General features: G+C 40.0%; 1 protein-coding gene across 1 annotated transcript; it reads left to right on the top strand.

Moving 5' to 3' along the window:
• The first annotated feature begins 1612 nt into the window (after positions 1–1612).
• On the top strand, positions 1613–26514 carry CFAP36 (cilia and flagella associated protein 36). The gene is made up of 10 exons (XM_063301350.1): positions 1613–1813; positions 3628–3692; positions 5607–5708; positions 12342–12456; positions 13409–13496; positions 15499–15550; positions 16587–16695; positions 18005–18135; positions 22998–23147; positions 24617–26514. Exons 1-10 carry the CDS (start codon positions 1687–1689, stop codon positions 24701–24703), a joined length of 1026 nt encoding a protein of 341 aa, XP_063157420.1. The 5' UTR covers positions 1613–1686; the 3' UTR covers positions 24704–26514.
• The last annotated feature ends 112 nt before the right edge of the window (positions 26515–26626 follow it).

The raw sequence follows: 26626 nt of genomic DNA, 5'->3' as shown, positions 1-26626 counted from the left end.
TCACAGAACAGTACCAAGGCTTGCCTAGATGCTGATTATTCCTGTGATTTTTCCATAATTGTAGAAGTTGAATAGTAAGGATAGCTTTCATTAATAGTTAGCAACTTATAAATAGTTAGAACAGCAGAAATTAAACAGTTAAATTAAATTCCTGCTATTAAATTGCTTTAATTAGGAGAGAACTAAAAAGACAGAAGGGAGGCAAAAGCTCTTTTCAGGATGAGAAGGCCATATGGAAAATTATGTGGGCAAGAGTTTGGGGAAAAAAAATATTATGAATCTTTGGCAAATAAGTGGAATGCACAATAGAATCCCTTGTCAGAACACATTTATATTAATAATATATTTCACCTATAGAACTTTTTTCCTGAAATTAGGTAATTATGTATAAAACCACTGTGTCAGCTCTTGGAAATATCAAGAAAAAGGAATAGCTGGTACTGTATTTCAAGAATGCGGTTTATGGTTGTTAGGGTATTATAACAGAATCTTGAAAGCCTGTCAGGATTTCTCTCTACTACATTGTATACCAAACAAATCAAGATGAGGTTGAGGGGGAGGGTGTACTAATTTCTTCTTTCCAGGATTGTTTTCTGTGCCTCATCCTCTTTTAATGGTTTGTCCATTCCTTGTCCCTTCCCAGGGCCAGATTTACAATCCATCTCACACAGGTACTCATGGAATGGTAAGTTTGGAAGGGATCTTGGAGGTCTTCAAGTCCAGTGCTCTTCCAGAACAGTGCTAAATTTGTATCCAAAAATAGCCTGGCTGCATGTGCAGTGAAGAAACATGGGATGAAGTTGGAGAGAGCTCCTAGGAGAACTCATTCATGCTTCAGCCCACATCCCTCCACGCTATGTTCAGCCAGGCAATTTTGGGAGGCACAAGTTTAGGGGTGTTCCAGAAGGGCGCTAGATCTATGTTCAGAAATAGCCCATGTAACATATTAGCAGCAGAGAGTATCTTGGTGCCAGTAGCCTACCATTCGGGCAACTTGAAAGTCTGCTAAAGCCTCCACCCCGGTTCCCCCCCCCCCCGCACCCGGCGCACGTTAAGGACAGTGATTGCTGACTTTTCCCTATCAGCAGGCGCTGATAGAAGAGAAGGGAAAGGGGAATGCACCAATCGCTACCTTTGAATTGTTCCACACTAAACTCTAAGGCCTAGTCCACAGCTTCCTCTCTGAGGCAGAACGGATTTTTTCTGTCCAGGAAGCGCAATTTATGTCTGCATGTCTTTCCGCCAATTGAAGGAGTAGAGGAATGCAAATTAGAGCAATCTTGAAAAAAGGCAACATCAAAGCAAGCCTCTGTACAAATCGCATGTGCCCCAACTGGTAGTTGAGGAAGTTTTCATGCGCTTCAGTTTCCTAACTCTCTGCTGTTATTAAAGACAAAATTGGACAACGAGGGGAACAGAATAACGCCCCCACAGCGCATGCTTATTTAGGTGGACACGCCCCCGCACTTTCTCTCGCGTGAGTTTGTTTATTCAGAGTCTTTTCCCCTCTCTTCAGTGACGACGGTTGCCATAGTGACGGCAAATCGAAGCCCAACGGTCGCCGTGGACTTGCTGTCATCTTCTTTTTCTCCGGCGCACGCGCATGTTCTCTCATTTCTCCGGACGGAGCTGAATGCGCGAGAGCTCGTGTTTTTGAGGGCGTGGAGAACGGGGAGGGGAGATGTAATGGCGACCGAGGGGGAGGGGGAGGTTGAGGCTGAAGTGGAGTGGGTGGTAGATAGCATTGCTGGCTTTCTCCGCAGCCCCGCGTGGTCTATTCCCATTCTGGAGTTCGTGGAGCACAAGTGCGAAGGTGAGAGGGCTGTGGGCCTTTGGAGATTCCGCCAACATAGTGGTGGCCGTGTCCAAATGGGTCTCCTCGGGTGGTGGTTTTCTTTATTCTTCCGTAGCGTGTAGTTGCGTTTAATGGGTTGTGGATTATTATCATTATCATCACCATCACTACGGTAGGTCAGTCATTAACTGGGAGTGGCTGTTGGGCATGATTCAGCCGTTAGTCAATATTTCAGTATCCATTGATTTCAATGAGTCCACTAACGAAGTGGATGTTTATTTTTCCACTATGATGTAGAATGCATAGAATTATGATCCCCAAATTAAGATTTATTGTTGGAGGGAATGAAAATCTACAAAATGGGTGATTTGAAAGAATTGGGCAGTTTCTATATCATAGCAATGTTTAGATTTTCAGTAAATTGGACATTTAGGGTGCTCTGGGGCATGGAGAGAAAGTGATGCTCTCCATAATGTATCATATTTCATTTGATACAGTACTATGCTACTCTTGTTTATAAAGTTTAAGGTGAGAGATTGAGGAGTTATTGTGGGCTCTGGTGCTGTGGGGGTTGTGGAATAAATTTGAAGTATTATTTTCCCCCTTTTTATCATGGAGGTTCTATTATACTATTGTTTTCATTTTTCTTATAGTGGGTGTTTTTGTTGTGTTTTATTTTGTTGTAAGCTGCTTGGAGTTAGAATTATTTGGTGGTATACAAATTTCATAAATAGAAAATAGTAATGATATAAACATATTGAGAGGTTGAACATTTCTGTCAGGAAATGTTTATTTTTCCATTATGATGTAGAATGCATAGAATTATAATCCCCAAATTAAGATTTATTGTTGAAGTGAATGATAATCTACAAAATGGGCGATTTGGAAGAATTGGGCAGTTTCTATACCATAGCAATTTGTGTGTGTGTGTGTGTGTATGGTTTGTGTGTGTGTGTATGTATTTATATTTATATATATGCAGTATACCTCTTGACTTCTACTTAGTATTTTGAAGAATGGGGTGAAAAAATACAGAATGTTTTTGTTTAGTGCATTGTGCCTTTTTCAGTAGAATTAAAAGAGATTCCCTCTCCCATGTATCAATAGTTTTGTATGTCATTGAGCAGAATTTAATACAGAAAAGGGGTAAGAATATAATATACAGGCAGCTGATGCACAGTGAGTAGTTTTTTTTTCTGCAAATTGTTCGGAATGTGATGATTAGTTAATTTTGATTGGTCCAGGAATAAATTAGTATCTGCTGTTCATAATTCTAAAACCAAAAGTCCTAAAATAATCTCCTAGAACACTGAAGCTGCTTGGGTACTTGTTTACTGAGGTCAAGATTATAGAGTGCCTTGGCTCAGATGAGCTGTCAGATCTTCCAAACACTTTCTTGCAGCTTCCTAAAGGAAAAAGTATTAGAGGTAGAGACAAAGAAGATGTAGAGCCAGTTTGGTGTAGTGGTTAAGGCATCAGACTAGAAACTGGGAGACTGTGAGATCTAGTCCCCCATAAGACATGAAGCCATCTGCGTGACCTTTGGCCAGTCACTCTCTCTCAGCCCTAGGAAGCAGGCAATGGCAAACCACTTTTACAATCTTGCCAAGAAAACCACAGACTAGTCCAGGCAGTTGCCAGGAGCCAACAGTAACTCGAAGGCACCCAAAAAAAACCAAGATGTAAGTGGGACATTCTGGGTTTGTGTGTGAATGAAATACTGTAGTTCAGATAAATTTTGCTGTGCACAAAATGCAATTTTAAGGTATGACTTGATGAAACTATTTTTTTAGTTTCCATATTGTAAGAAACATGAAATGTTACTTTTTCAGTTTTTGACGATGAGGAAGAAAGCAAGTTATCTTACACTGAGATTCATCAGGAATATAAAGCTTTGGTAAGTAGTAAAATGTTATTTTTCCTAACTTTTACGTGCTAGTATACTGTAGTATCTGTTGTACTATTCTCTTTGATCTGAGCAACCTTAGATTCCTTAGCCTTTAAAAACATAATATGATATTAAAGCAGAAATATGCTGTGTATCTCTTTGAGTGTATTATAAATGCAGTTACGTGGTTTGGTAAATTAGGTAACCAATGATACATATTCATTTATATAGTTGATTAGTACTTGTGTTTTCCAAGAAAATATACATTTGATTAAGGAGGTGTTATATGTGTGATGTGCAGATGCACATATGATCTGAGCCCATCTTTCCCCTTTTGATTCTGGATTGCTGCACCTAACAGAATATAAGTTGCAGCTTGTCTTTAGTGAGTCATTGACAACTGAGTACTGAGTACCCCCCTAATGATTCTCACAGAGGCTTTTCTAAGAAGGTTTATTAAAAGGGAAAAGGGTTATATTACATGAATGTTAAAAACTGAGTACTTTCAATTTTATGACCTATTTCTCTCTGAGTTTGCTAGGGCATAGCTTTCTTTGTTCTAGCTATCTTTTCCAGATAATGGAAGAATATACAGATGTTCTGAGTTTGCACTGTTTTCCAAAGTGCCCCTCTCTTTCCCAGGCACTGAGAAGACAATAACATCACCTTTCTTGTGCAGCCTTTTGGTACAACACTTCTAGCTTTCATACTCTTTAACTAAGCCCAAGCAAATATAACTGAAAAAATTGCAGATTCCTACCTGTCACCATTCTCCTTCTCTTCTCCCTTACTGAATTTGAAACTGTAAGCTGGTTAGGGATCTACCTGGCTGCTTTTAGTAAACATCATTGAACATTAATGGCATGATGGAGTTCAAAGTCATAATTACCAACTCTTAGAAAAAAGGATTAATCTACCTGAAAGCAGAGATAAACTATGAACTAAGAAGGTAGATGGGGTGTTGAAAGAGAATAAAGATATTTGAGATAAAATATCCTATATACATAATCTGTTACAGAAACTATTTTTAATATTCCTGATAATGCTAATGGAATCAGTCCTTGATGGTATTTATAGAAAAAAATTGTAGATGAGGGTTTCTTAGTTCTATTGGAATATTCAGAAGGACTCCCAAGTCATGGAGCAGCTGTTTTGAGGGAACACTTCCCATACAGAAATAACCACTAGGACTGACATTTCTAGCTAGCCAGAATGTTAACAGATAAACCACTCTTCAGTTTTTCTAGGGTTTAATCTGAGGTTGTTTCTCCTCATCCAGCCCCTCACAGCTCTAGAAATTGGTTCAAGACTTTCACAGAAATTCCAGTCCTGCCTAGGTGATGATGTACAATTGGCTATCATCAGTGTACTGCTGATAGCTTACCCCGCCCCACACCACTCTTAGCAGTTTCTTTTGGATATTAAATAACATGGAGGAAACATCTGAGCCCTATGTATTCTACATTGGAGCAACATCTCTTTTTCGCCATAACTACTGGTTTTATTTTTTTATGTTAAAATAGATTTATTTAGGCCACTCAACTCAAATAGTGTGACATGCAACACAAAAACAAACAATAAACCAGAAAAAAAACCCATATAATATTAAAACATGTACAATATATAAAAATACTGATCTTAGGGATTCAGGAGTATTTCAGAGCAGATTTGGGAGATGCAGGAGAAATAGAGCAAATCCTGTTCTGGGAGGTCATTCATGCACAAATAAATATAAGCCATTTATGTGATTTTACATCTTAACCTCTAGATTTATACTTTTATGACTGGCTTCATTGTATTTCAAACAGAAGCCACAACTACTGTATTTCTTCATTTAAGATAATTTATATCCCATTTCTTTAGTAAAAGATGAATCAAAATATTGTCTGGTATGTGTGTGTGTGTGTGTTTTTTTTTTTTTAGGTTGAAAAGTTGTTAGACAGTTATCTTAAAGAAGTTGGAATTAATGAAGAGAAGTTCCAGGAAGCTTGTATGTCTCCTCTTGCTAAAACTCGAACCTCCCAGGTAAACCTTTTAACAAAGTTAAAATGTACTTCCCATTTAAAATAGCAATGGGCAATCTTTTTGTGATTAGTATTGCACTTTTTAAAAACCATTTTTTTTTTGGCTGATGAGGCCTGCAGGTTGTTGGAACATATAGAACTGAAAATTTTTGCCCCCTTTTCCCCAGTTTGTTTCTTTGGGGTTTAATGTACCTGCCAGGATGCCTCCACCCCCGGAACCATCCTGCCATAAAAAAGCAAGTCACAAGCAGGAAGGGACTGGCACACGAAACATACCAGACTGCATGGAGCCATCCTGACATAAAGTGGAAAGCACACCTCAGCCCATTGATAGAAATCAGGAATAAGGAAGAGCAAACATGTGAAACGCAGCAGACCTGCCTTTGAAAAAGCACCAACCCTCGGGCATGTTAATTCAGCACCCTGGACAGCTGACTGTGTGATCGCGCTGCCAGGGAATTTGCACCGGGAGGTTCGAGATGGGGAAGGAAGCAGGGCGCCAGAACCTTTTATGGGAGTGCCAGAGGCTTTGATGGGAGGGGGGACAAATGTACTTATACTGTCACTTGTGAATCACCAAGCTATTCAGATCTTTAATGTGCTTTGAGTCACTTGCCCAATAAAGACTCTTTCATATGCTTAACTGGTCTGTGTCAAGAGTGCTGATTCATTTGGTTTAGAGCTGGAGCCACGACAGAAAGATCCAAATCCTCAATAGCAGTCTTGCCCGGGGCTTCGCAGCCTACTGAGGAAGACCCGCGGGTAATATACCCTAGACCTACTGCAGCCCCTCTAGAATCGGGGAGAAGGAGCCGGGGGGTGATTTCGGCTCCCATCGAGCCCAGCCAGAGAAGTGGCGAGGTACCCGGAGGAACGGGAGATTCAGCTAGAGACCCCCACGACTTTCAGGACCATGCCGTGTTCACGACCGGCGATTGACTACCCCCTCGCCTAGTCCCTGAACTTTGGGGGAGAAGCAGAAGGAGAAGCAATGAGAAGGAGAATTGCCAATGGAGGCAGCACCGACTCCAGCTGGCCACCAGAATGGGAAGCGGACCTCTGGTACAACCAAATGGAATAACATCTGGACTGGCTGCAGGAAGCTGTTGAATGGATTCTGAGGGGGATGATATGGAGGCAACGGGCAGCGCCACGGCAGAGGGTTGAACAACGGCGGAGGAGAGAGCTGACAGCCCCGAGGCAGACGGGAGGCAGGGAGCAGGCAGAAGGGAGACTACGAGGCCCCCCTTGCTACCAGATCCTGAGTGGAGCAGTGGCCCAGGCGCCAAGGACAGACGAACCCATTGGGGTAAGAGACCTGAAGATAAAATTCACTGGGGACCCCAAGGAGCTGGCGTGCTTCCTAACCCATGTAAGGGGTTTCATGAGAGAATGTGGGGGATTCTTCCCATCGGACAAATCCAGAGTGAGATATGTATGGGCCTACCTTGCAGGGGAGGTGGCAGACTGGCTGGTTGAGTTACAGGATGCAAACTCTCTGGAGCTAGAAGATTTTGATGAATTCATGAGCACCCTGAGGGAGAGATTTGAGGACCCTTTATCCAAGCTGACAGCCAGAATCAGTCTCCAGAACATTAAGCAGGGGACCAGGTTGGTCTCAGAATACTCCCTAGAATTCAGGAGGCTGGCCGGCAAGATGAGAGACTGGCTGGAGTCGTTAAAAGTTGAGTGCTTCCAGGGAGGGCTGCAAGCATTTCTGCTTTAGAGTGGTCCCTGGTGAGAGGGAATCCTAGAACCCTGAAGGAATGGATTTGCCTGGCTGGGGAGGTGGAGAACATGCGAGCCCGAATCAGGAAGCAACTGCAAGGAGAAGCAAAGGGGAGGTGGTCCATCGCCCTACCTGCTGCACCCAAAAGGAAGGGGTCCTGCCAGACATGGGAGGATGAGAAGGAGTGCCAAGCGTGAAAGAGACTATGTTTCAAGTGGCAAAGAATGGCACCACATCCCTGGCTGCCCCCAACTCGCAACCCTGGGGGGGGACCCTGGTGGGGAAGAGTGGCCCCAAAACCCTGGTGGTCAAGCCTAAGGGTGCCCGAGCCACCACCAAAAGGGGGCAACCTCGCAATACCACCTTGGAGGAGAGAGAGTAGACAGAGGAAGAGTTCTCGCAGTTGGGAAACAACGGGAGCCTGTTCTAAACTACACTAGAAGGTGGGCTAAGCGAGAAGGATGCGTGGATTGGATGGTGAGTGGAGACTGCCCGGTGATGCTGGTAGAATTGCAACTGGAAATGCTGGTGGGTAATAGTAAGAGGAGCCTTACTGGTCTTCTGGACTTGGGATGTACCCGAAATCTCATATACCACAAGCTGGTGACTGAGTTAAAATTGAAAGTGAATAAACTGAAGAAGCCCATCAATTTTGTGCAGCTCGATGGGACAGAGATGAAGGGTGGTTCAGCAAAATACTGCACTGAACTGGTTCGGATGCGGATGGGGGACCAAGAGGAAGACTTGTGATTCGTAGTAGTCCTCATCTCCAATCAGCCGGTAGTGCTGGGGCTTGCGTGGCTATGAGCATGGAATCCGCAGGTAGATTGGGCTGCGGGGAACCTGGCTTTTGGGGAAAGGCAGGCTAAGGAACTGAACCCCCAGGAGCAGCCAGCAGAGTGTGAGCCAGTGGGAAGCGCCTCCAGTGGGAAGGGGGAGACTGTGGGGGGGAGAGGATGAACTCATCCCCAAACAGTATTGGGACCTTAAGGAAGTGTTTGGGGAAGAGGAGTCAAATCAGCTCCCACCTCACAGGAAAACAGATTGCACCATGGAGATATAACCAGGGTCCGTGCTACCAAAACCACGACTGTACCCCATGACCCCCAAGGAGTCAGAGGCGCTGTGAGAATTCATTGACTAAAACTTGGAGTGGGGGTTTATCCAGCCAGCCATTTCCCCCTTGGCCGCCCCCATTCTGTTCAGAACCAAGAAGGATGGTTCAATGAGATTATGCACCAAGTACTGGGGGTTGAATGCCATCTGCATGTCCAATAAGTACCCCCTGCCACTGATGAACGACTTGCTTATGCACCTCTCGAAGGGGAAGATTTTCACTAAATTGGACTTGAGGGAAACCTACTTAAGAGTGCAAATCTGGGAGAGGGACGAGCAGAAAACAGCCTTCAATTGCCAACTGGGGGCGTTTCAATATTTGGTGATGCCCTTCAGAATTGGAGGGCCAGGAGTCTTTATGCATTTAATTAATGAGGTATTGCATGAGCTATTATACCAGGGGGTCCTCGTGTATCTAGACGATAACCTGGTCTACTCAGAAACAATGGTGGAGCATGTGCACTTGGTGAGGGAAGTGCTGACAGGGCTTCTGCAAAACCAGTTGTATGCTAAACTGCCAAAATGTGAATCTCACAAAGAGCAGCTGGACTACCTAGGGTACCAGGTCTTGAGCAGGGGGATTGAGATGGATCTGGGGAAATACGGGACATGGTGAATTGGGAGCCACCCCAAACCAGGAGGCAGCTCCAGAGCTTTCTAGGGTTTGCCAGTTTCTATCACCAGTTTATCCCGAATTTCACCCAGGTAGCCCTGCCTCTCACCAACTTATTAAAAACTAAAGGGAGGGGGGAGGTAAAGGCCACAAGGAGACCCAGGGCACCCCTACCATGGGAAGCAGAGTGCCAAGAAGTGTTCGATGGATTAAAGTCACTATTCACCTCAGAGCCAGTGCTAAGGCATCCTGACAAGGCCAACCCCCTAGTCGTGCAAGTCGACGCATCAGATGTTGCAATAGGAGCGGTCCTCCTCCAGAGGGATGGGGAAGAGAATCTGAGGCCATGCGCATACCTCTCCCGTAAGTTTACTGACACAGAATGCCGCTGGCACGTGTGGGAGAAGGAGGTGTTTGCAGTGCGATGGGCATTGATGCACTGGAGACATTTTACTGGAAGGGGTGACCCACCCGTTTGAGGTATGGACTAACCATAAGAACTTGGAGGCATTGCACCTCCTGAGGAAGCTGAATCCCAAGCAGATTAGGTGGGTTCAGTTCTTTAGCCGGTTCAATTTCACTCTAAAATACTTGCCCAGGGGAAAAAAAACTTCCTGGCTGACACTTTATCCCGATTACCCCAACACAACAGCCAAAGGGAGGAAGTGGTAAGCTCAGTCATTCCACCCCAACAAAGGTGGGGAGGTAGCAGTAACCAGAAGCCAGAAAGCCAAGCTGACCCCAAAGGTAGAGGAGGGAGTGCAGGAAGAACTATGTGAAGCACTAAAAACAGATGCGTGGCTGCAGAGCAACAAAACCCACCTAAGAGAGGAACAGGGGTTATGGTGGAGCAGAGAGAGACTTTACATCCCAGACCCCATGAGGAAGAAGGTCCTAGAGAGGTGCCATGACACAAAGTCAGCCCGGCACTTTGGGTTTCTAAAAACCATGCACCTAGTAAGGAGACAGTTCTGGTGGCCAACACTTTGCAAAGATGTGGAGGAATACATGGGCAGCTGCCCGACCTGTGTAATGGCTAAGCGAGTGGGGGGTAAGCCTAGGGGGCTGCTGCAGAACGCAGAGAACCCCATGCAGCCCTGGAAGCAGATATCCATGAATTTTATAGTAGACCTGCCTGAGAGCCAAAAAAAGACTGATTTGGGTGGTAACTGACCTATTTTCAAAGCAGGTTCATTCTCTCCCCTGCACTAGCATTCCGACAGCCAGGCAGCTAGCCAAAATGTTCATACAGCACATCTACAGGCTACACAGAACCCCCAAGAGAATAATCACAGATCGGGGGATCCAGTTCACCTCCAAATTCTGGAGAGCTTTCCTAAAATGATTGGCATGAAACGGGTTAAGTTCCAGTCGTCATCCTTCCACAAACAGAGCGACTGAACGATCTAATCAGACATTAGAACAGTACCTTAGATGCTACATCAATTACCAGCAGGATGACTGGGTGGACCTCCTCCCCTTCGCAGAAGTAGCCTACCACAATTCAGTACATCAGAGCACAGGATTCACCCCATTCAAAGTAGTAAATGAACAGGAATTTGCAGCATTCCTGGAGCTGCCTGCAAGCGCATCTGAAATACTAACACTAGATGGATGGGTGAAACATATAGCAAGAGGGATGGCCAGCTGTACAGAGTGCATTAAAGCACGTGAAAGACACATACGAGGAATATGCTGACCGCAAAAGAGCTCCGGAGTGGCAACTAACAGTGCGGGAGGAAGTGTACTTGTCAACTAAATTCCTAAAATCCACACAACCCTCCAAAAAACTAGGACTGAAATACCACAAAAGTGATCAACGATGTAACAGTACAATTGCAATTACCAAAAAACCTAAGGAAAATCCACCCCGTTTTCCACCACAGCTTGTTAAAATCAGCCAATGAATCAGAATGCTGGCATCTGGGGAAAAAAATACCAGCACCAGTAATGATTAACGGGGAGGAACACTTTGAGGTGCAAGAGATTTTAGACTCCAGACAACACAGGGGGAAACTGCAATACTTAATACAATGGAGACACTTCCCCAAATCACAGAGTGAGTGGGTGGACAGTCGGGATGTAAGGGCACCCAGCCTGGCAAAAGAGTTCCACAAAAGATTTCCGGCAAAACCAAAGGAGGAAGGGAGAGCACAGTCAGCAAGAGAGCATTACTCCAAAGAGAAGGGAGAGAAATCTTTGGGGAAGCAGGATGTCAGGATGCCCCCTCCCCCACTCCCCCCGGGAACCATCCTGCCATAAAAAAGCAAGTTAGCAGGAAGGGACTGGCACGCAAAATGTGCCAGACCGCATGGAGCCATCCTGACATAAAGTGGAGAGCATACCTCAGCCCATTGATAGAAATCAGCAATAAGGAATAGCAAACGTGCGAAACATGGCAGACCTGCCCTTGTAAAAGCACCAACCCTCAGGCATGTTAATTCAGCACCCTGGACAGCCGACAGGACGCAATTGCGCTGCCAGGGAGTTTGCACTGGGAGGTGCAAGATGGGGAAGTGGTTGGGGATTGTATGTTACTCACCCCTTATTTACAAGACAGCACCTTACAATTTTAGAATTATAGGTCTAAGCTAATGGATATGAATAATGTTATAATAAACCTCACATTTAGGCACAAATGATTTAAAATTACACATTGCAATTCCACAAAAGAGAGAGCCTCTGTGCCAATGGGAGGGCTAGCAGAAGTGATGGGCAGGATTAGGTTGGCTAGTTCAACTGCTTTCTCTCATGTCATCTGCTGAAGAGGTAGAGGCATGCAGGATAAGGCTGCTGTTGCTGAAGTTAAAGGTGGTGAGATCACATTTTGTAGTCTTTCAAGGAAGACTGAAGTACCCAGTCATGTAGAAGCTAATCAGAGCTGTGAGTTGGTGCTGCTTCTGCATTCATCTCCCTTGTGCCTAATAGAGATCCCAGACTTTCATTTTGGATGCATCTCTTCCAAACAGTAAAGTAAACTCAGATTACTCCTAGGTGAGTGAATATAGATATGCAGTCTTAAAGCTACATTGGTTTTGGCTTTATGTCTACTATAACTGAGACTTCAGTAAATGTCTTTTTCCTAATATTTTGATTATTGTCATAAGGGAAGTTTGAATTGTTTAAATTTTGAATTTGTTGGCACTGTAAGATAAAACACTTTTAATTTCTTGCAGGCCATTTTGCAGCCAGTACTGGCAGCAGATGATTTCAGATTGTTTAAAGAAATGATGGTCCAGAAGAACATTGAAATGCAGTTGCAGGCAATTAGAATAATTCAAGAAAGAAATGGTAAGAAATAATAAGAATAATCTTTTCATTTGCTGTGAATAGCTGGAACATGGGTTTAAATGAATTCCCTGAAACCTGGACGTGTGGCCAGTTCAGACCAAGACAATCAGTAATGATCAAGGGAAGTTGAAAAGTGGCATTAAATGACCAAATATATAGTGCAAAATGGGCAAACATGAAAGGAATTAAGAAAGGCAATGGGAGGCTGAGAAGATAAAGAGAAAGGCAGTATGCAATCAGGATAAAGGAGACAGGCCGAAAGGTTTCCTCAGTCAGAAGATTAAGCTAGTATTTTACCAGTTGGCTCTTGTTTTCATCAACCACTGCTATTGCTTGCATAGCTAGTATACTGCTTCTAAGCTATCTTGATGGAGATTATTTACTATACTTAACTCGCTTTCCCATGTGTGAAGGAACTGATCTGGTATCAATCAGAAAAAAATGATTTTATTAAAAGAAACATAAAAAACTTAAACATTCTATTAGCATACAAAATATATGGGCTAAAATAATTTCTAAGCAAAAAAAAGGCATTAACTAACAGCCAAACATAATTTCATGTCCCTAGAAAGGCTGTTGCAATGGAATGTACATCTAATAGTAATCCTAAAATCAAAGCATATTTACATGTCCTCATGCAGTATTTTACTTCATTCTAAAATCAGCACATATACAACTTAACTGTCCCCTCAGTTAGTCTCACTGTAATTAAGTTGCTATGTGTAAAGAGAAATACACATTTCATTTAGAAAATAAGCTATGATGATAACTCAGTTTGCTATCTTCTAATCATAACATGAATAAATTAGGTAATGCTGTTTTTGAATACAATTTATTTTTAACTGTTAATAATTTTAGATAAATTTCTGGACTTTGATAATTAATTGAATAGTTTGTCATTACTTTACTCACCTTTTGACCTCTTTCACTCTTCTTTTTTTTCATAAAATAGGTGTGCTGCCTGACTGTTTGACTGATGGGTCTGATGCATATACTGAAACTGAAGAAGAAGAAATGAAAATACTAAGAGAGGTTCTTAGGTTAAAAAAAAAGCTTTCTCCTTCCTTTCTATCACTTACTTGGGTATAGCCTCTTTAAAAATCTTGATTGCCACAAGATCCACCTAATTTGCACTTGAAAAGTGTTTTGCAGCATAGTGACTGAGAACAAAATATTTTATTCTTTATTAAATGATAGATATATGATTAAATATTTGGAAAGTTTGAGATACCATTTTTAGCACGGTGCACAAGAAGATAGTTATATGTTTACTGAAGGGCATTTGGAAATGTTAAATTTCTCCTTAAATCTTTGTTTTAGAAACTATCATTACAGGTAGTTCTCATTTAGCAGCTGCAGTTAGTTCTGGTGAAATGGTCACTAAGGAATGTCACTAAGCGAACCATATGACCGAGAAAGAGAGAGATGCTGAGATCACTGGTTGCTGCCAGCTCATTTAGATAAAGTTCTCTTGTGCAGCCTTGCCAGTTTACTCTCACCCCTACATGCATTATTGCCAGGAGCAGAAATTTGGGAGTAAGTGTACCCATTGGTCGGGATACAGTTTTTTTTATTGTTTATTACTGTTGTATTTGTGAATGGTTACTTAACGAGGCAGTTGCTAAACAAGGACTACCTGTATATTATTTTACTGCTAGGTCTTAAAGCATCCGTAGGCTTGGATCCAGAAGTACATTGATAGAAAGTAGTGAGTTTAAAGGGGCTTTCTTCCTTTTCTGGGCAGCTTGATTCCATTTCGCTCAGAAAAAAAATGACAGAAGCCCTGCAGAAACATTACACATTGGTCTGCTTGTTTAGTTAGTTTTGAACACTGCATCTCATTGAATTGCTTGGTGATTTCTTCACCATGGAATATTTCAGAAATGTACGTCATATGCATTAGCTTGAAAGATTTAGGATTATATTTTTGGCTGTAAGTTTGCTTGCTTACAACCTTATGTGCTTACTTGAGTAAATATAACTTAAGTAAAGGCAGTTCGTGTCTTACCTTTTGATAGGTTTAGATTGGAAGTTTCACATCTATTATAATTAATTTTATTTTTTATGTACATTTATATACAACCTTTCTTCTGGGAGCTTTTATAGATGGCATCATCTAGCCTACTTTTGTTGACCCTAAAAACCTAAGCAGAATCAGATCTGGTTAGTACTTAAAGAACATCCAGAAATCTCAGGGCTCTAGGCTAGGCCGGGAAATTTTAAAAAACCTAACATACTGGAAGAAAGTAAAGGCAAACTACTTCATAGCTACCAGAAGCTAACTCAGTTCAGGTTTTTTTTTTCTTCAGGGAACTCTGCAGTGCATATAAGGATCGCTTATTTTATCCTCAAACCCACAAACCTGTGCTGTAGATTAGTAGGAGAGAGGGACTGGCTCAAAGTAATCCAGTGATATCCGTAGCTGAATGGAGACTTGAACTTGGGTCTTCCCTGGTCTCAGTACAGCACCTTAAATATTACAGTGAAAGAGAGCAAGAATGTTATTAAATAATATATTTGCTTCTATGACTAAGTTACTTCTCTAAATGTGCACATGAGGTAGGCAATTTGGCATCCTCAATATACTTTTGCTGTACTCCTAAGCCCAAGTAGCAGAGACAGTGGTCAGGAATTGCATGAGCTGGGTTGCCTGTGCCTAATATTCATAGTGCCATCTGGCTTCTCTCTCCAACTCCAGCCTCAGAATTCACTTTTTCCATGAGGTCTTTGCTCTCTTAAGTTTTTGTTCCCATTTCTTTTGAACTGTATTTTGAGTATCACATTCTGCTTCATTGTGTTAGGTTTAATTTTGTATGTTAGTGTTATGCTTGTTAGGGCGCATTTTAGTAGAGTGGTACTGTTACATACAAAAAAATAAATTTGTTCTTGTTTGTCTTGTCATTTTCTTTTTATCTTCTTCTGTTTTACATTTGTTTTAGGTTCGTTTATTTACATTAATTATAAACTGCCGCAATCATACTGACTGTTAAAGAATGGTAAGGGACTAAATATATTAAAATATTGCCTTGTTTCTCTTTGCAGGAAATCTAAGGAAGAATATGATCTAGAGCAAGAAAGGAAAAGAACTAATGAGGTATATTGGAAGATCAATTCAACAACACCTCAAGTGGTTGCAATTATACAATTATTTTCTTTAATAAATCCAGTCTTCAGTAAAGTACATTTACTTCTCATCACTGATTGAATAAAATGACCAGCATATTCCTGTTAACTGATATAGTATTTCTTGATTTCTTTCTTGTATGCATTGGTTATTTTGACATGGTTATGACTAGTATATTTTGACTTTTGATGATACTAAGAATATAGTACAAGCTGACATTTTTATCACTGGCAAACCAAAAAGTTGATATTTGTTGTTGTAATTGATGCACACCATGGCTGACCAAATCAGAGGCTCTTCCAGTTAATTGACTCACCCCTGTGCATTGGTAGCACATGCTTTCTCATGACACAATCAATCATGGAGCTGCCATTTTCTCAGTACTTAGCAGTTGCCTGCAAGCTGCTGAAAGCAGTTCTCTCTGCCTCGGAAGATGCCAGCCACAGCTGCTGCCAAAACATTAGCACAAAACTAGATCATGGCCATTCAGCCTGAAAGCTCATTATTGCTTCATTAATGCCAACCATGAAAGCCTCAGTATATTGCTCTGGGTCTGTTTACCCAACTTACCTTGTTGGATAAGCTGAGATAGAAATTTGTACAATATATTCCCCTCCTTTTACACTTACATGTGCTGTGTTAAAATGGTCGCTGAGTACTGTGGAAAAATGGTTTTGGTGGTTTTTGCTTTTTAACGAGAGGCAGTATTTTTATTTGTGAACTGTAACTTTGTAAGAAACACGCTGGTTAATTTATAAGTATAGGAAACAATGGATGAAAGAAAATCTTGCAAAGTCCTTATAAATTTTTTAACTATAGGAGATCTCAAATCTTAATTTTTAAAATTATTATTAAGTCCTGTTATCTATTTTAATTGTGAAGATCGTAATTAGGTTTAAATAACCCTTATTAAATAATGCATTTAATGATATCTTGATTTTTACTATATTTGCAGGTTTTATAATACTGAAATTAATTGTCTCACTATTTTTTCTTAAATGTATAGGCACATGATAAATTGAAATCATCTGATGGTGCACACAAATCTCCAGGATATCTCAATGAAAGTGCAGGAACTAAAGAGTCTCTTGAATACTCTACAAAATTATTGTCAGGTATGATTATTTTCAGGTATTTGCCATATGTATATTAAACTTTTCTTGTGTGTGTGCCTTCAAGTCCGGCTTGACACCTGTTGACCGTCTGGACAAGTCTGCAGTTTTTTTGGCAACATTTTTGGACATGGTTTATCACTGTCTTCTTCCTAGGGCTGAGAGAGAGAGACTCTCCCAGAATCACCCAGCTGGCTTCAGGACTAATGCAGAACAAACTCCCAGTATCTAGCCTACTGCTTTAACCACTAACCGGCTTGCATATTAAACATACTCAGGGTATTTGTTCATATTTCTCTTGAGGGAAAGAAATTTCATGCTTCAACTAAATTGATGCCAAACTTTCTTGGTTGGGTGTTTGATATCCATTATAACAATTGGTCAGATCTCCATCACAAACAAAACCCATATTTTTATTTATTCCAAGATAAATTTAAGGAGGTATGTTTTTGCTACTGAACACATGGCCACTAGTTATACTAATTGGATGCCACAGTCAGAAAAAATAACAGAAAAAAGAAGATAGCAACAGTACAAATTACATGGAAACATTCACTACAGATCTGGAATTAATACCTTTAATTTTTCAGGAAATTAATAACTATTGTAAATATAATATTCTAAACTAGTTATTGCAGCACTGAAAAAATTCAGAGTGGTTGGGAATTGTACCTTCTTCCTTTGTATTGCAATTACCAATGATTTATTTCACCGTTGCCATCACTTTTTCACAGAGGTTATTCCAGAATTGCATTTTACATTCTTAACTTCTTGTGAAATTAAATTTATTTTCTATTGGTGAAATGGAACGCTGTGGGAAACAGTGAATAATGAAATGTAGTGAATAGGGAAATGACAGTACACATTCATTGTCTCGTACAGCGTTACCTGGAAGTAATTTGTTCACTAAATGTATTTATTTCAGGTTTGTAGTTAGTATTTCTGTTATTTAAAGTTGCAGCTCTAGATGCTGGGATCCAATTGCCAAAGAACTGTTTTTTGGTTTGGGATCTGTATGAATTGATATTGAATCCCAGTTCTGGTATAGATTTATGATGCATTTAGTTTTTCATAGCTTGTAAAATGGAGGAAGAAAATAGTGGCTTTCATCGTAGAATGGTTGAGCACACTTCCCCTCCATCAAATTTTAATTGTGAATCACTTTGCCTATTACACAAAGTTGGCAATTATTTTAAGAAGTGAAGCTTTAAATTTAAAACCTTTGGTTTTAACTATTCAAGTTACCAGTTTATTAATATGTTCTTCTATGGTAAACATATGATTACATGCATTTATTTCAATATAAATTTAGGTCCAGAAGCAAAACAAAGAGATACATCTATTCGGGAGCGTTCCTCTATCAAACTGAAGGAAGATATTCACAAGAAAGCAATTGGGGATGGCTCTGAATATGTAACAAAGCAAGGAGGGCTAGAAGGACGTGTAAGCTGAATGCTCGCTTTATTTAAAATATTATTGAACTAATACTATTTTTCAGCCAGCATATAAATATGAATTACTTTGCAATGTTTTGTCATAGCTATAATGACAATAATTGGATGCATAGGAATATTATTCTAGGACCACATATAAGAGTTCTGTGTTACGTTCTGACAGAATCTGGCCAGATAGCAAAAGGTAGTGAGTTTCAATAGTAGGGAGCAGCAGAGGAGAAAAGACTGTGAACATCTGTCATGGTCAGATCATTCTCTGTTTGCTTTGGTGTCACCCCAACCTGCAGGGAGATAGGACTCATTAGCAATTTAAGGACTCTGGAGGGTTTCAGGGAGAGCTTGGTGTTTTCCCTGAGGGTCTGATGGGCATTAGAGGTGCTTGTAAGTAAGCAGTATCTTCTATGGTATTGTGGGTGTTGACATCTCTACAGTGCTTCAGTGTACTCCTTCCATCTTCATTTGATCTCCTTTGAATCAGTTACTGTCTGTCCATTGACATCATTTACATACCAGTTCTAGGTTGGAACTTTCTAAGATTTTTGTCTTTCTTGGCTTTGGATTCTCTTTTTGGCAATTTCCACAGTTTGTTCTGACATCTAGTTTGCTTTCTTCTCTTTCTTCATTTTTGGAAGCCTCTTTTCACATTCATCCTTAATGACGTCATTAAGTTCATTCCATAATTCCTCTGGTTCTCTATCAATGACCTTCAGTATTTCAAAATGATTCCTGATGTTCTCCTTGAAAATGGTGGGTATATATTCAAGATCATATTGTGGAAACTGTCTGGCTTTCTTCTTCGTTACCTTAGCTTAGAACTTACACATGAGCAGTTTGCGATCTGTTCCACAGTTAGCATCTGGCCATGTTTTTGATGCTGTAATTGAGCTCTTCCACCTCTTTTTTTGCAATAATTTGATTTGATTTCTATATCTGCTGATGCTCATGTATATAGGCATCATTTTGGTTGTTTGAAGACAGTGTTAGCTATGAAGAAATCATTGGAGTGGCAGAAATAAATAAGTCGGTCACCTGCCTCATTTTGGTTTCCTAAGCCCACTTAGGAATTCAGTCTCCAGTCACAAGCAGCACATTTTGCTTGCATCTTGCTTGCGTGTTCTGAGAATTTCGAATTGAACTTGATCATAAAATTCATCAACCTCCTCTTCTTCTGCATCAGTGATTGGAGTATAAACCTGAATGATCGTCATATTAAAGGGCTTTCCACAAAGTCTAATCATTATTATTCAGCCAGTTCTTGCTACACCTTTCATAACTATAAAAGCAATGCCATTCCTTCTTTATTTTTTAGGTTCTGAGTAATAAAAGTGTGATCTTCTGACTGAAAATGTCCAATCCTAATCCATCTCTATTCACTGATGCTTAGGATGTCAATTTTTAGTTGTTTCAACTTTCACGTGTTGAGCTTTCTTGTGTTCATTTTAATTCTGACACAGTGAGCTGCGGTCACGTGATCGCAATTTCCCTGCCAGCTTCCCACAAGCAAAGTAAGTGGGGAGGCCGGCAGGAAGTTGGAAGTTGCTCCTGCTCCCACCACTTTCTTGCCCTCCCACGCTCTGTAGCACCTGTCCATGGTATCTGCACTCCATATCATCTGTGCACGGTGTCCTCCTGGGGCACCCGTGTACTTGCCCACGCTTCATAGCACCTGCCTGTGGCATCTGCACACCTGTCTTCTGGAGCACCTGCCCGTTGCTGCTCACCCTGCCCCCCCTGTGGCACCTGTGTACCTGCTGGCCTGCTTGCCTGGGACTCCTGCCTCTTGCCACTTAATGATCCATGTGGTCCTGGAGTTATGATTGCAACCAGGACTGCCATGGCATTGTGCTTTACAACTGCATCGCTTAGTGATGGAAATTCTGGTCCCAATTGTCGTCATAACCTGACGACTACCTGTAGAAAGAAAGACGTGCACAATCAGGAAAACATATTGAATAATTTGAAACACTTAGAAATAATGAAACTTACTGAAAATTGAATTTTACTAAACAATACTTTGAAATTACAGAAAGAACATGAAAGAATTATTCTATTTGTGATGGGACTAAATATGTTTCTACAATGGATATAATACATCTATTTGTTGATTATTCAAAATTATATAGTAAACAGAAATGTGTATCAGAAAAAAATTGAGGAATGTTTAAATGGAATACTATTTTAAAAATTTACAGACCAACAAAAAGAGGTTCTTAATTGACCTATAACAGAAGATGAAACTAAAGAAACAATTAAAAAATTTAAATTGAATAAAGCTCCAGAACATGATGGTATTTCCGCAATGTATTATAAAACTTTGTCAGAAATTCTGACCAAACCCTTAACTTAAGTAGTGAATGAGATTCAAGTACATGAAAAACTTCCTTTGTCATCAAAATAAGCTTTTATTTCTTTCCATTATAAAGCACTTGGCAGTTTTTGCTTCCTAGGGGTGAGAAAAGTGACTGCCCCAAGGTGAACCAACTGGTTTCATGCCCAAGGGAAGACCTGAACTCACCATTTCATGGTTTATAGTCTGACACCTTAAGTCTGACACCTTAACCACTATACCAAACTGATTTCATACATGCATGCTTACAGATAATAATATAAACTCACTAGTCACTGATAACTGCAGTCAATATTTTATAAGCTCGCTCCTTCCTTCCTTCCTTCCATATTGTAAGAAAGAAAAAAATTAAAAAGAAAAAAGAAAGCATTGTAGAAAAAGCATTTAGATCACCGCCTCTCTTCCCTTTTTTCTCCATTCTTTCCTTCTTCTCTGGATGTATTCTGAACTTATTTAAACTTCAACTATTATTATTAATTTAAAATTTTATTTTTTATAAAGTTATCAATGATCATGGATCTTGTGGAGCCTGAAACTCAACAGATATTAATCAAACCTATTTTGGAGGAAGAAGAAAAATGAATTCAATCTGTTTTGGAGGGAGGAGAGAAATTAAACCCCTTCTGGAGAGAAGAGAAATTAATCCAACCTGTTTTGGAGAGGTTGCTCCTTCATGTGTTGGAAGCTCTGGGGTCTGAAGCAGGTCGGCTGTGGTGCAAGGCTGGCTGGCTGGCTGGCTGGATGCCTGCCTTCCTGCCTGCTGTCCAGGGAAAAGCCCAAGCTCGCTGCCTGAGCTTAATGACAGCAATGAGGTTGCTTGGTGCTGCTCTGAGAGGAGCCTCCTGTCACAGGGTGCTCCTGCCCAGCCCGAGCCAGGGCAGCCCCAGGCAGTCTTTGCTGCTGCAATTAAGCCGAGACAGTGAGCCTGTGCAGGACTCCTTGTGAGTCGCGAGCCTGGAGTTTTGGTGATTGGTGACTAAATGTATTATTATTTAGTTTCAAAATTCTAATATCTATGTTTTGTTGTATTTTTATTTTATTTTCTTAAGTATTACCCAGTTGCATTTTAATCTGGTTCAGTCCACACTCAGGGGTATTGTGGGCCACGTATTTGATACCTCTGCTCTAGAGTTCAGCTCTGTTCCAATGGACAGATTTGTGCTATTGCTAATGTCTAGGAAATTGGAAGTACATCAGCAGATGTGGAGTGCCGTATGTCATCTGCCCAGCATTCGAGCAAGTGTAACAGGTGCCTCAACAAGAAAGGTTTACCCAACCTATTCTCAGTGTTGTTCATGGTCACAAAGAAAAACGGGAACAGGATCTCACATTAAGTCCAAGTGCTTTGTTTTAATGTACCTTAGAAGTAATAGCAAAGGAAGCACTAGAATTTTTTGTCTAATGGAGGCAGAATTATTTCTGAGAAAGAGTTAAAAATGGAAAGTTACTACCAAAAAAGTAGTGATTCATTATGTGCTATCTAGTCAATCTCTACTCTTAGTGACCACGTAGATAGGCCTTCTCCAGGATTATCTGTCCTCAGCCTTCCAATGTTGTTGTAATTAAGTTCATTCACCTTGCTGTTGGCCATCATTTCTTTCCTTCCGTCTTTCCAAGTGGTATAGACTTCTCAAGAGAGCTAGTTCTTCATATAATGTGTCTAAAATATGATAATTTAAGCCCAGTCATTGTACCTTGAGAACTCTGGATTAATTGTCCAGATTAATTGAATCTATGATCCATTTGTTGGTTCATCATTTGCCCCTTCCCTCCCCAGAAATAGATCCCTCTGTTTTTTCTTTCCCTTACAGTGTTAGAATACAGGGTCATTCATTGAAATTATGCAAGGAGATTCAGGACTAATAAAAGTGCTATACTGCCATCAGATGTGGGGTTTGTCATCCATTCAGTGATTTTAAAAAGGCATATTCCTAGAAGACAAGGCTATCAATGACTGTGGGACTTGATAAGTGCATTTTCTTTCCAGATTAATACTATGTTTTAAGTATCAGTTGCCAAGAAGCAACAATATCATGTCCTGTTTGTGAGCTTCCTGAATGCATCTGATTGACCTCTGTAAGGCAGTAGTCTATATAGGCCTTATCACCTGATGTTGCGGAGCTCTTTTTCTATGCTTAAATAATTTGCCGTTTGAAAAGTATGATTGAATTGCAAAATGAGTGGTTCCCCCCCACACCGCCAAATCTTTTCAATAGCTTGGACTGAATCCTGGTAAAGCAACTACACTTTTCTTTCTCTATATAACTTGCACTTTCTTTCAAAGTCTCACTTTCAGCTGAAAGAGCATGATAGAGTGGCTTTCTTCAATAGCTGGTACCCATGTTTTATGACCTAGATGGAATTTGTGGGAACGTTTTGAGCAGTTCTGAACAATGTTGTAATTTTTCTCTTCTGTTTTGTAATTTGTTATTGATAAAATAGCAAATCTGTATCTGATAAAAAATGTTTCAGAAATATAAAATCTGATTTTTAAATTCAAATAGAAATTATCGGAACTTGGAGCACAAGAGCTAAGAGAGCGTGAGGACTATCTAAAGCAGAAACGAGATGCGTTGATGGCTTTGAAGAAGGAATCAAAAACAAATATTCTGCCACAAAGTATAGAACAGAAAGAGCTGTCACCTTCTAAAGAGGTGAAGGATAACATAATTAAATTTACCTGTCTGTAACTATCTGTCTTATTTAAAGATCAGTCTACATTGGAAAAACTTGATCCTAATCTGAGGATGTGCATCATGGTCTCAAGGAAATACTTTTACTAAAATGAACAAGTTAACCTATTTAAAGGCCCTGTTCACTTATTTGGAGGCAGGGGAAGGCAGATAGCAAAAACAGCTAAATCTCATCAGTGGGGATGATGGCAGCTAGAGAGAGTTAATTTAGTTCCCTGAATAGCTCCAGCATTGCTCCTGGTGAAACTAATTCCAACCATTCACTGTGTTGTGCAGAGGTAAGGGAGGATTGACAGAGGGTTAAGCCTCTCATGCAGCTGCCAAAATATTGTCAGTCCTTGAGTGATCCTAGGGAAAAATGTTTGGCTGCTTTAGAAATTTGTTCATTTTATATGTCATCCTTTGACAGTGCTTGGCACTCAGACACATCAGTCATCAATAGACACATGGAGATAAACCACATTTACAGACCATTCAAAAGAGACAACAGTAAAGCTAAGAAGGAAACAAAAAGACCAGAACATACCCTCTCCAGCAGCTTACACCCAAATAAGCAGGGATTAACACCAGACAAACAAAGAAGCAGAAAACAATACTCTAATGAAGTAACCAGCAAGGAGATAAACAATCAAGCAGACAAGCAGAAAACAATACCCTAATCAAGGAACTACCAAGAAGAAAACCACACCCCTACCAACACTGGCAGGGCAAGTTACTGTATATAAACAGGGAGCAAGCCCCACACTCCCTTTCACTGATGTTATCTAGTTGGGTAATGAAACAGCTACAGTCAACCAAGCTCAGAGAGCACCAAGGACTACATAGTACATAGAGATAGGTGTAAGGCTCCTCTGACTCTGTCCACAATGGTAGAGCTATCTTAGGCCAGGGTGATTTTTTTTTCCTGGTAAGATAAGGAAAAGAGTGTCTGGAAGTGAGTCTCCTAGCCTTCTTTGGGCCAGTGGAGGGAGGAAGATATTGAAAATTATTACTCTCCCATTGAGCAGGACATTGGTTATCTTCATTGGCAGTGCCAGTTAAAGGTGTAACGTATTTTCACAGCAGATAAATCAGAAGACACTATTATAAGAGGATGTTTTGGACATTACGTATAAATTCAAATGAGATCTGAAATCACAACTGCACATATTCTTGTCTTGGACAGAGTTGTAGTTTGCCCTATCTAATGTGTAAAGCAGCATTTTATTTATTGTGTTTCTTGCTTTAACATAACCTAAACAACCCTTAAATTTTCTTTGTTTTACAGATAGAAACCAACATTTATTTACATGTTCTACAAACTGTTTTGTCTTTTGGCTAAAATCCAATTTATCCTGAGTGGGAACTTCATTGAAATCAATGGGAATACTAAACATAAGTGCAGTTAGCCATAGCTACTGCAATTTAATATTTCATTTTTTTCTTTTCAGGGTATGACAGAAGAAGAAGAACAAAGATTGTTAAAGAAGCGAATCCTTGCAGCAAAACTAAAAGAAGAAGTTATTAATAAGCGATAGTTTAGAGAAGCTGCTTCTAAGGTTATATATTTAACCATGAACTGTTTGCTTACAACCATTAACTTGATTTTATATATTATAAAAACAATAATTCTTTAAGTTGGTTGAAAATTACAGTGGAAAGTAATGATTTAATTTTAACATGTTTAATAGATTCCACTATTTAGTTGCAATTTCTGGTATGTGCTGGTCCGGCTGGTCACTGTTGTACTTTTGTTGGATTTAATACTAATTTTGAATGTTTCTGTAAAATACTTTTATTACATTAAATTGGCTAAACTTAATTTTCATCTTAAGTCATCAACTCATCAACTTAAAAATGAGATGTGAAAAATATCTCCATACATGGGTAACATCAGTTCACACACTAGCTGAAAACTGGGCAAATCTTACTCATGTACTCTGCTGTGTCTGTTACTACAAGAAAATGCAAGTGGTTTAGTATCTCATAGGATTTCCTGCTATTCAAAAAAATGGTACTCATTGTATCTCTTTAAATTGCATAGGAATTAGATTACATCTGTTGGACTCAAGTCCCATTGACTTAAGGTCAACTAATTTATAGTGTAGATTTATATTGTGTCATTGTCTGAATCAGCCCCAGTATGCATTGTATAAATGACAGTATGATTAATCAGGCTGTTAACATTTCTAAACCTTTTAAGTGAGCCTATGCCATTACTAAATTTTATGGATGTATCATTCAGCTTCATTGTGACCATAATTATGCCAAGCAGCTTTCCAGTATTGCTTATATTTCATTATTCAGAGTAATTAAAAATTCTACTTTGGTGGCAAGACAACTTTTCATTCTCGTAACACAGTATAAACACAGGTCATCCACATTTCATATAACTTTTTATTAAAATAGTATTTAACTGAGACAAGTTGGCAGATGTAATCTTTAAAAAACTCAGTTGAAGGGCCCCAGGCATTTGAAATGTGGGCTGTCTTGTGGCAAAAAGAAACCAGAATATAAACTGAAACTGAAGTGGAAATATGTACCTGAGGCAGATTGCGGAATTTAAAAGGGAGAAGTTCAATGCATTTTTCACAGCATTGCAGAGTGTTCAGATATTGGCTGAAATATCACCTATCGTTTACATTGAACTAAAAAAAATATCAACTTTTTGTTATATATAAACAGCTTAAATGAATATGCACATTCTAACGTTTTTAATAGTCTTTGAAATAGGGTGAAAGTAAATGACCCAGATGTATAATGGATCCTTTTTTCAGTGACTTATTAAACAGTTTGGGTCCAAGCCATATGAAAATCGCTCTGAAGGAAATGGCACACCTTGCTTTTCCTATGGTTTGCTATTGGGCTTTATGGGAAATAGTAACTTCTATGAGGGGTAAAGACTTGCCAAGAATACACGAAGAAGGGCAAGTCAACATACCAAATTTGCTGAAGCAAATTGTTTCTGCAACAAGTTCTCTTCAAAGTCTTCACTGAAAAAGGGAGAAGGAAAGCCCCATTGTTGGTTGCCTGGAGCCCCTAAAGGGCAGAAATATGTCCTTCAGACCACATTGTCAGTCATCACAACACACTGAGTCAAATCTAAGAGTCCTGCTTTGTCTGCTAGATTTGATTCAGATTAAATTGTACAAATCACTATCATTAAAATAAACTAAAATGGCCACATCTCTAAATCTGAATTAACTTACCATTTACAACAATAAAACAATAAAAAACCATTAATCATGGAATTACAGGGTCACATTTTAATTCCTGAATTTTACAGGTCAGCATTAATATTACCACATGTATACAAATGGTGTAAAACAAGTACAGTGGTTTTTTTTTTCTCAATACAAAATAAACTTCTGTTTCATGGAAAAACTATTCTTCATATCTACACAGACAGCCCATCTTTGCAAACAATAGCTAAAATTAAAACTATGAAATTTTCAGGAGAA

Source organism: Candoia aspera, chromosome 1 (assembly GCF_035149785.1).
Source record: "Candoia aspera isolate rCanAsp1 chromosome 1, rCanAsp1.hap2, whole genome shotgun sequence".
NCBI lineage: Eukaryota > Metazoa > Chordata > Lepidosauria > Squamata > Boidae > Candoia > Candoia aspera.
Note: the sequence above shows the minus strand (reverse complement) of the source record. Positions and strands in the feature narration are given on the sequence as shown.